This window comes from Apodemus sylvaticus, chromosome 17 (genome assembly GCF_947179515.1).
Source record: "Apodemus sylvaticus chromosome 17, mApoSyl1.1, whole genome shotgun sequence".
In the NCBI taxonomy this organism is placed as follows: domain Eukaryota; kingdom Metazoa; phylum Chordata; class Mammalia; order Rodentia; family Muridae; genus Apodemus; species Apodemus sylvaticus.
Genome location: NC_067488.1, coordinates 69,700,684 through 69,714,344, shown reverse-complemented (window position 1 = coordinate 69,714,344; position 13,661 = coordinate 69,700,684). Strand labels below are relative to the sequence as shown.

At 50.3% G+C, this 13,661-nt stretch overlaps 2 protein-coding genes across 2 annotated transcripts in view; one reads left to right on the top strand and one right to left on the bottom strand.

Moving 5' to 3' along the window:
• Positions 1–6,335, top strand: part of LOC127667781 (putative methyltransferase-like protein 7A) — a 47,820-nt gene extending 41,485 nt beyond the window's left edge. Inside the window, exon 4 of the mRNA XM_052161104.1 lies at positions 6,271–6,335. Within this exon, the coding sequence (XP_052017064.1) occupies positions 6,271–6,335 (65 nt within the window). The remainder of the gene's footprint in view (positions 1–6,270) is intronic.
• Positions 6,336–11,548: 5,213 nt separating this feature from the next.
• Slc11a2 (solute carrier family 11 member 2) overlaps positions 11,549–13,661 on the bottom strand; it is a 35,360-nt gene continuing 33,247 nt past the window's right edge. Inside the window, exon 17 of the mRNA XM_052161089.1 lies at positions 11,549–11,946. Within this exon, the coding sequence (XP_052017049.1) occupies positions 11,869–11,946 (78 nt within the window). The 3' untranslated portion in view covers positions 11,549–11,868. The remainder of the gene's footprint in view (positions 11,947–13,661) is intronic.

Below are 13,661 nucleotides of genomic sequence, written 5' to 3'. Positions count from 1 at the left end.
TCACAGCCCAGTTCTTGAGGACTTTTCCCCATGAGTGACTGACAGAAGCAAGGCCCCATTCACACACGGTCTGTGCTTCACAGGTCACTCACACAGGGGCTCTTTTTGGGCTCTTCTTTCATGGTAAACTTTGCTTCCTGCAGCGATGAGGCCTCCCTGCCACAGCTGCAGGTGTTTCTCCTGCTGAGAGAGCAGCTGGTCCCTGGTGTCTGGAGTTAGATAAATTACTGGCCTACACACCACAGGGCCGGTTCCTGCTTTAGTTTCCTGTCTTTGTGGGTCCCAAATCTGAAATTATAACTGTTGAAGTTCCCAAAGTTATTGTAGTTCCCCACCTCCAAGCCTGTCTGCACGGCCAAAGTTGTCATCACCCCCAAACCCAATTTCAAGGGTGACCACTTTGGTTCTCAGAGCTGCTTCAGCTACACAGAGGCTGCACTTCCCAGCTGCGTCCAGTCACAGGCCTGACATCCACCAAAGGTTCACAGTGTGGCTGCCCCTGTGGGCTTTCAGGAAGTGACAGGTGGTGTGTTCCCTCGGGAAAAGCTAATCTGGTATCATCTGGGGACATTTTTTGTTTGTCCTGTGGGAGGCAGAAGCAAATCTACTAAGATCCTGGGGATGCTGCCAGACCGCAGCGCACAGGGCATCCGACAGTTGAAGTAATCTAGTCTCAACTGGCAGCAGCCTTGAGGCTGGGAGACTGCCACAGAGGCATGTAGCCAGAGGATGAGGGGACAGAGAGACTTCAATCTGCCTCCCCCAGTATAGCCACTCCCTTCATCAGGGAGGAGGAAATGCCCACGTCCAGGTAGCCCTGGCTACTTCACGAGGTCTGATAGCGCTCTCTTTAGTCTGGGAATGATGCAGTGAGCTGCCAGCCTCCCTGGAGTCGGTGGGGACAGAGAGATCCTGATCTGAAGGAGGTCACTGGCAGCATCTGATCGGCAAAGGCCAGGAAGGGATGTCTGAATGCTGTGCCTGGCAACTCCTCAAGCAGTGGCGGCACAGCTAAGCCACGGACTTCAGGCTCTGCTCACCCAGTTCTGGTGGCCCTAGAACTGAGAGTCGGGGCAGGACAGGAGGACAAAAGGCCAGGCTTGAACACCCCGTGTGTGTGTGTGTGTGTGTGTGTGTGTGTGTGTGTGTGTGTGTAAGAACATGTAACACATGCATGCACATAAACATCTATACATAAACAAACATAACCATCTCTCTAGCCTTCCCCGAAAGAGACCTGTAGCCATTTACCAGGAAACCTGTGCCCCAGAGAGAAGATAAGTACATTTGCGGGGAGTTTTGAAATACCGGCGATAAGCCGACAGATTCCTGCTCTGGCACAGTTACAGTAAAGTTCGGTGCGGCTCGAATTACAAGCTGATAGAGGTCAGAGTGTTTTTGAGGGTCTGCTTCACACATAGCCTGCCCCAAACATGGTATTCTCTAATTCTGGAATGTGTCATTGGAATGCATGTACTCAGCAGCAGCGGTGTATGCACGCACGGCACGCATGTGGGATCACTGTGGAGTGGTTCTCTCTGTCCACTGTTCAGAGTTTCTGAGGGTCACACCCAGGTCATCTGGTTTGTGAACTGGATATCCAGCACCTGTCGGAATCTCCACATTGGTTCCTTGGCCTGTGAAGCAAGGGCCACCACAATGGCAGGGGGCAAGTGGATGCCAGTCTGTTTGCTTCTACCAAGATGGTAAACCAGGTGTTATAGCCCTGGAAGGACCGTGAAAATGAACGCCTTCACCGGGCTTTGGGGACTCCAGTGATGTTTCCCAACGCCCCCATACAGCTTTTTTGACAGAAGACAGATCATCTTGGAACGTGCAGCTGGACTTGTGAAGAACTGAAGCTATAGTGTTTAGCCACCCAATGACTAGGAAAAGCAAACAGGAGTCCAATAGATTCCCAAGCAGGCAAGATGCTCATCGGCCTGAGCTGGAGCCCTGAGACCCTCTGTTCTCGGACCCCTGCCCTTGCCCTGTGGCACGCATGTGAGCATGCAATAAACAAACCAACGATTCGCAAGTTCTTGGCCTTTCTCTCACTCATACAGAGGATGGAGACCCAAGGTCAAGGCTGAGGGAGAGAGTGCTCAGCAGACAAAACAGCCAGCCAGCGCGTGAGGGGCCCCAGTGACAGTCACCAGCGCGTGAGGGGCCCCAGTGCCAGTCACCAGCGCGTGAGGGGCCCCAGTGACAGTCACCAGCACGTGAGGGGCCCCAGTGACAGTCACCAGCACGTGAGGGGCCCCAGTGACAGTCACCAGCACGTGAGGGGCTCCAGTGACAGTCACCAGCGCATGAGGGGCCCCAGTGACAGTCACCAGCACGTGAGGGGCCCCAGTGACAGTCACCAGCGCGTGAGGGGCCCCAGTGACAGTCACCAGCGCATGAGGGGCCCCAGTGACAGTCACCAGTGCGTGAGGGGCCCCAGTGACAGTCACCAGTGCGTGAGGGGCCCCAGTGACAGTCACCAGCGCATGAGGGGCCCCAGTGACAGTCACCAGCGCATGAGGGGCCCCAGTGACAGTCACCAGCGCATGAGGGGCCCCAGTGACAGTCACCAGCGCGTGAGGGGCTCCAGTGACAGTCACCAGCACATGAGGGGCCCCAGTGACAGTCACCAGCGCGTGAGGGGCCCCAGTGACAGTCACCAGCGCGTGAGGGGCCCCAGTGCCAGTCACCAGCGCGTGAGGGGCCCCAGTGCCAGTCACCAGTGCGTGAGGGGCGCCCCAGTGCCAGTCACCAGCACGTGAGGGGCCCCAGTGACAGTCACCAGCACGTGAGGGGCCCCAGTGCCAGTCACCAGCGCGTGAGGGGCCCCAGTGACAGTCACCAGCACGTGAGGGGCCCCAGTGCCAGTCACCAGCACGTGAGGGGCCCCAGTGCCAGTCACCAGCGCGTGAGGGGCCCCAGTGCCAGTCACCAGTGCGTGAGGGGCGCCCCAGTGCCAGTCACCAGCACGTGAGGGGCCCCAGTGACAGTCACCAGCACGTGAGGGGCCCCAGTGCCAGTCACCAGCGCGTGAGGGGCCCCAGTGACAGTCACCAGCACGTGAGGGGCCCCAGTGCCAGTCACCAGCACGTGAGGGGCCCCAGTGACAGTCACCAGCGCGTGAGGGGCCCCAGTGCCAGTCACCAGCGCGTGAGGGGCCCCAGTGACAGTCACCAGCACGTGAGGGGCCCCAGTGCCAGTCACCAGCACGTGAGGGGCCCCAGTGACAGTCACCAGCACGTGAGGGGCCCCAGTGCCAGTCACCAGCGCGTGAGGGGCCCCAGTGACAGTCACCAGCACGTGAGGGGCCCCAGTGCCAGTCACCAGCACGTGAGGGGCCCCAGTGACAGTCACCAGCACGTGAGGGGCCCCAGTGACAGTCACCAGCGCATGAGGGGCCCCAGTGACAGTCACCAGCGCATGAGGGGCTCCAGTGACAGTCACCAGCGCATGAGGGGCCCCAGTGACAGTCACCAGCGTGTGAGGGGCCCCAGTGACAGTCACCAGCGCGTGAGGGGCCCCAGTGACAGTCACCAGCGCGTGAGGGGCCCCAGTGCCAGTCACCAGCGCGTGAGGGGCCCCAGTGCCAGTCACCAGTGCGTGAGGGGCGCCCCAGTGCCAGTCACCAGCACGTGAGGGGCCCCAGTGCCAGTCACCTGACCCACAGCGCGCTCAGCCCTCAGCTCCTTTACAGGCTCCCACACATGTATGTACTGTACATCGAACATGTGCCTCCTGTGCCCTCCCTGGCTCCCCCCTCTCCCTGCTTAGTTCCCTTTCTCTCTAGACAGTTTTACTTCAACTGTGTGTGTGTGTGTGTGTGTGTGTGTGTGTAATAGTTTATATAAAATCTAAGAACCAGAAATGAGAGAAAACTATTGTCTTTCTGAGACCGCTACAACCTGTTTAGCAAGACCATCTCCAGCTGCAAACAACAGAAGTTCATTCTTTTGACTGAAAAAACAGACCAACCCCCACACCCCACATTTTCCTCCCCTGTTCACCTGCTGTCATTAATGGTCTAATCTTGCTAAGAGCTAGCTCTGACTCCACCTGCTGTGCCAGGGTACAATCTGAGGCTGACCCCAGCACCTGGAGCTGACGTCTCAGGTTCCCCGAGTTTGAGGGTGTGGTCCCCAACGGAGCTGCTCTCAGCCCCTGATGCCAGCTGGAATCTCATTGGCATGAGCCTCCGGGGTGACCCATGAGGCTTATCAGTAACAGATACTGTTTTTTCTCCTGCAGTTACACGCTTTTTACAGGCTCTGTGCCACTCCTGGGACAGGGACCAGACCAATCCTCCTGATACAAAACACATCAGATCTAGTCTCTATGGTGCTATTATCTTATTATATAGACCATAAATTGTGGCTTACAGAGAAACAGGGCCATCACTCTAGACTCAAACTGTTAACCTCACATTATACTGACAGAAATCCCCATTCAAATGTCTACATGCCTAGGGATAAAACCTGGAACATAGGAAGCCCTGGGTCTCAACCCTAACCTGGCATAAAACCCAGGCATCGTGACACACACCTGTGATGCCAGCACTCCCTAGGTGGAGGCATGCCCACCCGATGTTCATGGTCATCTTCAACTGCAAGCAAGTTCAAGGTTACATGAGACCCCAACAGTCCCTTTGCATTACAGACCTCATATCCAGTGTATAAGGAGGTCCTTAGGGATATGGGAAGAGAATACAGTTTCTTGAAAATGAAAACGTGAGCCAGATGTGGTAGCTCCCACCTGCATTTCAGCTGTCAGAGAAGGATGAAGGACCCCAAGAGCCCAGGAATTAGAGAGCACATGGGGCAAGAGAGACCGTCTTAAAAGTAAACGGGTTAAAAGAATAAAGAATAATGCTCTGCTAATATGTGGGCTGCTTATATTACATTTATAGTTTCAAAGCAAATGCATATGTCTGTAATACTAGCTAAGGCAGGAGGCTACCAGTTTGAGGTTAGTCAGAGTCTGGGTTACCTATCAAAATCTTGTCTCGAAAAGATACAGTTGTATTCAACATATTTGTTCATGCACAATTCAAAAGTTTGAAGAGGCAGGGAGGTAGCTTGGAGAGGCAGCGGATAGGTTGGATGGCTTGATGGTAAAGTCTTGCTATTCACATGTGAGAACTGAGATCAGATTCCAAGAACTGCACACAAAGTTGGGTGTGGCTTGCCTGTGGTGAAATGGGAGCTGGTGGGCCAGCGGGCCTGTTGTACGCAGGACCTGACAACAGAGAGGCCCTGTCTCCAGAAGAAGGGGAGAACCAGCACCGGAGGCCGTTCTACCTTCCACACACAGGCTATGGGACAGCATGTTCACGCTCACACACACACACACAAATATGCAAACACACAAAAATTAAACAAAAAGCTTGTGGGGGGCAGGGTCACTACTAGTGTAGGGGGTTCTAACAGAGCAGACAGGGGCAGCACACCGTGAGCTCTCAATTAGAGATCTAACTGGATCACCAAAGAAGCAACAAGTGTCCGTGAGCTGAGGAAACAGATCGCACACTCAGGCAATGTACATTTAGATGGTTGGCAAGAGTCAAGAATAATCTCTAACACAATAAAAGAAATGAGTCCAGAATTTTTATTCACTTGTGTGTCGAGACAGGGTCTCACTGTCCAGTCCTAGTCTCAGACCCCCTATGTAGCCAAGAATGACTGAGCTTTGGGCTTTCCTGACTGTGCCTTCTGAATGCTGAGATCACAAGTGTGTGCCACCATGCCTGGTTTATGTGGTGCGTTGTGCATTCTAAGTGGACACTCTACTGAGTCGCCTCTCCAACTCCGCGAATGTTACAGGGAGCTCAGCTCAAAAAGAAAACGTTTAGGCTTGAATTCTCTGCAGCATCAATTATTACCTAGCTATTTTAGTATTTCACTCTAAAATGTTCTTGCAGCTTCTGCCTCAGTTTACTATCATGTGGAGCTACAAGAAGAAGTCACAGAGCCTTTGACAGCTTAAGTTCAAAGTATTATTGTCTTTTAAATTAAAATTTTTCACAGAATTTGCATTTTTATGAGTTTGGGTTTGTGTGTGCACATGTATGTGTACGCCTAGTTACTAAAGATTAAAATACTTAAGTGTTATTTGATTCTGCAGCCGCTGTGTGACCCATGCCAAGCTTACTGAGAGGTTCCATTTGTCCCTTTCTTTTGCAATGGTGTGCTAGTTTTGGGAAAGCGTGTGGGAAACTGTGAGTGCTTGCTTCTCGTGGATGCTGCTGACGTGCGGGTGTCTCTCTTCCAGGCGTTCTCTACTCTATGTATAAGGATTACGTCAGACCTCGGCTCTTCAACCCACCCAAAAAGTAAAGTCAGAGGCTGGAAGCAAGGAAGACCAGCTCTTCTCAGTGCCAAGCATCAGAAAGAGGAATTCTAGCCATGTTCCAAACCGTGCTGCAAAGTGTAACTCGCACAGAATCCTCATAGAATCTCTCAATTATGTTGTTAAGAAGCTGCTTTCTAAATCCAGCCTGTTAGCTGAAAATTACCCCGCTGCTGTCTTCTTCTGACTCAATCCCCCTGGAGCTCAGGCAATGCAGGCAGCAGTGGCGGTGCCTGCACCAACAGGCTCTGACAGGTTTCTAACTAGGCTCTTAGCAAAAATGTGGCCGCTATTCACTCAGCAAGAGGGGCAGACCAAGTGTGCTTTCTTAGAAAAGGGATCTGGAGGGGGCTCAGGAGTTGACGGTGCTTGCTGCTAAGCCTGACCTCCCTCAGCTTGTACCCTGGAACCCAAACAGTAGGAGAATGAACTCCCGAGGTTATCCTCTGATCCCAAGTGTGTACACCCACACAGACAAGCAAATGGCGGTAGGGAGCAGGTGGTCCCTATCTCGCAGAGGTCCAGGATTCCTAACACCCACATGGCAGTTCCCAGCTGCCTGCACTGCATATGCATACAGTGCACAGGCGTGCATGCGGGCAAATACGCATACACATCAGAATAAATAAATCGTTAAAAAAAGAGAAGGAACATGGCTTTTTAAAAAAAAAAGTAGGGCATGTTGTCAGCCTGAAACTCTGAGAGCCAGAGGCTGGAGGGTGACTCGTTCCGGGCAAGTCTGAGGTAAACTGTGAAACCCTTTTAGGGTTGGGGGTTTACTCTGCAGCAGTGTCTGTGCTCAAAACGGCAATCCTTCAAGGCACCTCTTGCAGAGCCTACTTTGTAATGTTACTGAGTGAAAGAAAATAATGTATCTATTGCTTAAGAAGCACTGTTCACTATGACTGGGGGGCGGGGGATCTCCTGAAGGAAGCTGCTAAGTAGTATACGTCTACAGACACTCCTTAACACTCGAATCTGTAAACATGGCATCTTCATTGGCTACTGCATCACAAGCCTGTATGTTCTCTGCCTGTTCTTCACAGTGAGGCAACACACAGCCATGCAGCAGGAGCTCAGCGCTTATCAGTTAGCTGCATGGCCGCTGACTCTGGTGTATACTGTCGCAGCGTCCTTTCTTGGTCAAACGTCAATGTTTAATCCTGGGAAACAGGATAATCATGGGCTTAAGGTCAGCTGGTGGGGAGAGAGACTATGAGTGAATGAATGAATGAATGAATGAATGAGCAAATGATCTCCTGGCTCTTGGTCCCCTGCTGCGTTCTCTTCCTCTTGCTACTGCACCACTTGGTACCCTCTACCATGGGGCAAGAGTCCCTCAGGAGAAGAAGTGCTAGCTAGTCCTTTGTCTTTGAACTAGGTTGTGAGTAACCTAGTTCAAATAAATTTCTTTTCTGGTAAAGTTCCCTGTTCTTGGGTATTTTGTTATAAGAAACAGATTAATACTGTCCTATAATGCCACCATATACAGAAACCTGGACTTGTTGCCATATAGTAGGAAAGATTGTTACTGGTCCATTTGTTTTGTATCCAGGGTATTTTGCCTGTGTGTGTGTGTGTGTGTGTGTGTGTGTGTGTGTGTGTGTGTGAAGCTATAAGAGGACACTGGATTCCCTGGGGCTGGAGTTACTGCTGTGAGCTGCCGTGAGGGTGCTGGGAGTGGCCAGTGCTCTTACACACTGAGTAACCACTCTAGTCCCTTGTGCTTTGAGACCAAGATCTTGGCATGTGGCCCAAACTGGCCTTGAATTTGAGATCCTCCTGGCTCAGCCTCCAGTCATCTGAGGCACAAAGATCACCATGCCCAAGAACACCATGTTCTGTGTTTTGTTAAAGTTATACTTCTCACTACTTGTGTGTATATGTATGGGTGTACAGGAGTCACAGCATGAGTGGAGATCAGACATTCTGTGAGTTGCTTTTTTCTTCCATGTGCGTCTCTGGCACTGAATTCAGATCATTAGGCCGAGTGGCCAGCACCTCCTGGGCGATCTGGCCAGCATCATTAAAAGTTTTTTGAACTGTTTTTAGCTTTTTTTTTTTTAAAGATTTATTTATTTTTTTAAGATTTATTTTTTAAGATCTGAGTTTGAGATATGTAAGTACACTGTAGTTGTCATCAAATGTCCCAGAAGAGGGCATCAGATCTCATTAAAGATGGTTGTGAGCCACCATGTGGGTGCTAGGATTTGAACTCAGGGCCTTCAGAAGAGCAGTTAGTCCTCTTAACTGCTGAGTCATCTCTCCAGCCCTAGATTTTTTGTTTGTTTTTTTTTTAATTTGTTTTTTTCGAGACAGGGTTTCTCTGTATAGCCCTGGAACTCACTCTGTAGACCAGGCTGGCCTCGAACTCAGAAATCCGCCTGCCTCTGCCTCCGCTGGGATTACAGGCGCGTGCCACCGCAGCCCAGCTTTAGTTTTGTTTTTTTTTAATGTGTATGTTTCGCCTGCATGTATGCTTGTGTGCCACATAAATGTCTGTGCCTGAAGACTTCAGAAGAGGGCATCAGGTCCCCTGGGTCCCCAGGGTTTGTACTGGATACAAAGCCTAGGAGGGGCCTGCTCTTCTGACCCCTTACCTCTCTCCAGTGCTGGGACTGCAGACGCGCACCACGGGCCTCATTCTTTTACCTTTTTATTTACTTTTTCAGTGCTGGGTTGGATCAAGGGCTTCATGAGCGCTGGCCACAGTTTACACATGTTCTTAATGGCATAAAGCTTAACCGAGGCTCACTCTTTAGCCGTCAATCTTCCAGTGGTTTTGGCATGTATTATGCTTTCTGCTGACAGAGAGCAGTGTGGCCTCAGGGTAATGCCTGTGAATGTGTAGTGACTTATCTCTGTTCCTACCAGCACTGAGAAAGCAAGGGGAGGAGCTACAGGAATCCTCAGGAGTTCCTGACCAGTCACCTGCCTCATCCTTTGTATGAATCACAAAACAGGACACCTCTATCAGCCTTTCTTCTCCCACATAATCTCCCAGGGAAAGAAGTACTGCAGAACGGAACTGGAGGGTCAAGTGGGCATACAAGAAACGGGTTCATCTAGGGTTGCGATTGGTGTTCACAGAGACTTTAGCGATCAGGACAAAAGCTCAGCTGCTGCCGCCTCTGTCTTTGTTAAGATTAGAACTGTGACCTAGGTTGTAAGTCTTGAGTGACCTATGGGCAAGCAGAATTGAACACACTTTTAACCCCAGCACTTGGGGGCTATGGCAGGGGGAGCTCTAAGTTTGAGGCTAGTCTGGTCTACATAACAAGTTCTAGGTAAGCCAGAGCTACAAAGTAAGGCTGTCTTTTTTTTTTAAAAAAAAAAAAAAAAAGGCCCTGGGCTGGAGAGATGGCTCAGCAGTTAAGAATACTGACTGCTCTTCCAGAGATCCTGAGTTCAATTCCCAGCAACCACATGGTAGTTCACAACCATCTATAATAGGATCTGATACTCTCTTCTGGTGTGTCTGAAGACAGCTACAGTGTACTCATATAAATAAAATAAAATAAATAAATCTTTAAAAAATAAAATTTAGGCCGGGTAGCGGTGGTGCACGCCTGTAATCCCAGCACTCTGGGAGGCAGAGGCAGGCAGATTTCTGAGTTCGAGGCCAGTCTGGTCTACAGAGTGAGCTCCAGGACAGTCAGGGCAATACAGAGAAACCCTGTCTTGAAAAGACCAAAAATAAATAAATAAATAAATAAATAAATAAATAAAATAAAATAAAATTTAGAAAATTTTTTAAAAGGCCCCAAGGTGGACATAAAAAAAGCTGTCAAGTGTTTATTTAGAAAACTCCCTAGTGAGCTGGGCGGTGGTGGCAGACACCTCTAAATCCAGCACTCAGGGCAGAGGCAGGTGGATCTCTGAGTCTAAGGTCAGTCTGGTTCTACAGTGTGAGTTCCAGAATAGCCAGGGCTATACAAAGAAACCCTATGCTAGAAAACAAAAATGCAATGCCTGATCTCTCTGCTTCTACAGTTAATGCTGAGAGTTGAATGTGACATTTAAAGTCACACAAAATCTATGGGTTTTATAGACTCAGAACCTAGAGAACAAAAAAGTAAGTAAGAACGTGAGGGGCCTGTGCCCGATGGGCCATGTGCCCCTGGGGGCACATATGACAATGACAACAGGCAGCTACGATTCAGTTCTAGCCTGCTATACTGTCTGCTGTACTACCAGGTATCGATGTGGGTCAAGTGCTGTAACTGATTCCTGAAGAAGACAGTTATAGTGTGAGTGTGTGCGTTTGTGTTTGTGCGTGCCCACGTGAGTGTGTCTGTGTATGAGTATTCAAGTGTATGTGTGCACGAGTGTGCATTCCAGTATGTGCTCCTGTGTGAGCATGTGGTGGGGCCCAAGCCCCAGGCCTTGCCTAAGGCAGTAAGAGCTCTGCAAGTGACCAGTGCCCTAGACAAAAACTTTTAGTTATTAAGTATGAACTTTATTATAAAAAGGAGAAGAGTTTCTGGTTGGCAGTTGGGATTAAAACAAAAGCCAAAACAAAACAAAAACAAAAACCTCCACGCCCTGCACACGAGTTGTGTGGAGTGTCAATGCTTCAAGTGGAACTGGTGGTCTGCGGTCCCATCTAGTGCGAGCTGGTAGCTCTTGTTACACATGCCTTAAGATGCTTGCAGTTCCTCAGGACACTCAGCAGGATAAATGTGAGCGGCCCTTAGGAACACCATGAGTACAGGGTGTGGAGTGTCGGAGTGTGGTGTGGGAAGGATAGGCGGGTAGACAGACGCCAACAGAACAACGGCCACGGACATACTCGGTGTAGAAATGAAGGGGGAAAGAAACCTTGGTCAGTTGGCAAAGTACCTGCTGTCCAAGAAGACCTGAGTCTGGTCCCCAGCACTGGGTGAAATCTGGATGTAGCAGCAGATCTGTGACCCCACCGTTGGGGCACAAGACCAGGAGAATCCTTGAACTTACTGGCTGGCCAGCTCAGCCAGACACTGAGCTCCAGGTTCAGAGAGACGGTGGAGACACCTGATGCTAACCTGTGGCCTCCACAAGCAGAAGCAGACAGACACACACACACATAGAGACACACATGTACACACACCATGGTAAAGCAGCGCTTTAAAAAGAGTTATTTTGGGAAGTTCATCGTCAGAAAGGCTCCTTTCCTTTCTCATTTGTGACCCAGACAGAACAGAGGCCTAATTCATCCGAATGACATTTGTAAAAATCTATCAAGTTTTATAACCTTAAAAATCTTACCCAAACTGGCACGTTTGGGTTCACATAAATACATATCCACACACTTTTAAACCCCAGAGGTGCAGACCGCCCGAGGGGTTGCACGGCTACCGCAGGTCCACTGCCTCCGAGGGTCTCTGACCCCTGTTCAGCTGTTAGCTTTCACCCGTGAGGAGGTCTTCCCCTCTGTTCAAAACACTTGAATAAGCTCACCTCTGAACTAAGGGATTTGCTAACAGACGCTTGTCACAAAAGGGCTTAGAGAAAGTGTTCTTAAGTCTCCTGGGCTGTTAGTCATCTGGACACCAGTGAGTCCACGTCCACGGTGTTCAGGAGGTAGAGTTCAGGCTGAGCGGTCAGTCCGAGGCGGTACTGAGGATAAAAGCACAGGACAGAGTTAAGTGTGACTTTCAGGGAATTACACGGTGAACTAATATTATTTTGGTATCTTTTCTCAGCACTTCTGAATTTTATTTCAGAATAGAAAATGGCTTCTGCGTATGTGAGGTTTTTGTTTAAGATCATGGGCACTTTTTAGATTTTTATTTTACGTATATCAGTGTTTTGCCTTCATGTATGTAGTGTACACGTCTGCTGCCCACAGGGGTCAGAAGGCATTGGATCCCCTGAAACTGGGTGTATGGAGGTCAGCCACACAGCAGCCAAGCAACCCTGAGGCATAGAGGGCAGTCTAGAGAAAGGCGGCAGCCCAGAGTGCCAGAGAAAGCACGCCTAGAGCACGTGGCAGGGGCTGAGAAAGACGAGCAGAGCTAAGGATGGATGCTAAATGCACTCTGACTATCTCATAACGAAAGTGACATTGGGCTGGGTCTAGGATAGTATGACCAAGCACACAGAAGGCTTTTGTCTAGCACCGTGTGCTGGAAATCAGATTTCAAACGATCTAAACCCTGAGTCCAGTAATTCTGGTCCTATTACCCTTTGACACTTGAGAAGAGCCCCTTCCTGAGCAGTTACGGGAACAAAAAGTATGCTGAGAAGCAGCGACCCGGGGTCCCAGTGTTTGCAGGCTGTCTTCACGCCCTATACCTAGACCTTTTGGGTTCTTGAAGCAGGACTCATGAAGTTCAGGCTGGCCTCAAAGGCAGGACGTAGCTGAGGATGAGCTTGACCTACACCAGCCCCCCACCCCCACCCCCCCCTCCCCCCCCACCCCCCCCCTCCCAGGTACTGGGAGTACAGACATTTATAACCATGCCCCACCCTCAGCACGATATTACCAGACCCCTTTCCTGTGAATCTAATACAGGTGGTTTGCAGGGATCTGTGAAAAATGTGCTGTTTTGTTTGTTTGTTGTAATACAAGTTAGGGCCTCACTAAGCAACCCTGGATAGCCTTGAACTTGTTATATAAGTCAAACTGATCTAGAGCTCAGAGATTTGCCCACCTCTGCCTCCCAAGCACTAAGACTAACGGTGTTGTTCAGCCGTACTTAGCTGTCCGGTGACACACCTTGGAACAATGACTGGCCTCCATGTCAGTCAGGGTGTTAGTGGTACAGTTGCCCTTGGCACTGATATTCTGTGTGTGTGTGTGTGTGTGTGTGTGTGTGTGTGGCAGGGGTATTCAGGGCCCAGTGTTAGTCCTTCCAACGTGTCCTCTGGGTTTTATATTCAGAATTGAGGACCAAACCCAGGACCAGGCAAGTGCTCTACCGCTGAGATAAACCCCAATCCTTTGTTTAGGGTCTCATTCTGGAGTTCTGGCTGGCCTGGAACTTGCAGTGATCCCCCTGCCTCACAAGTGCTAGTATTACAGTCATACACCACCACACGAATTCAGTGTATACTTTCCGAACCTTATCTTGTGTGCAATATGGAAGCGGGCTCCATCTGGAGATGCCAAGCAGGCCGAGATGGTAACCCACCAAGTTGTCGGTAAGTTTATCCTGAGCCTATTTACACGTGGCCCGTGCCATCACACAGGAATGCTGTGCGAGGATGACACAGACCACATGGTGTCCTGGTTCAAAACGCTCCCAGCCAGCGTGCTAGAGAGGCGTTGACATTTCACATGCAGGTCTGACGTCCAGACCTGAGGAACTAAGCCTACTGCCAGACCCGTG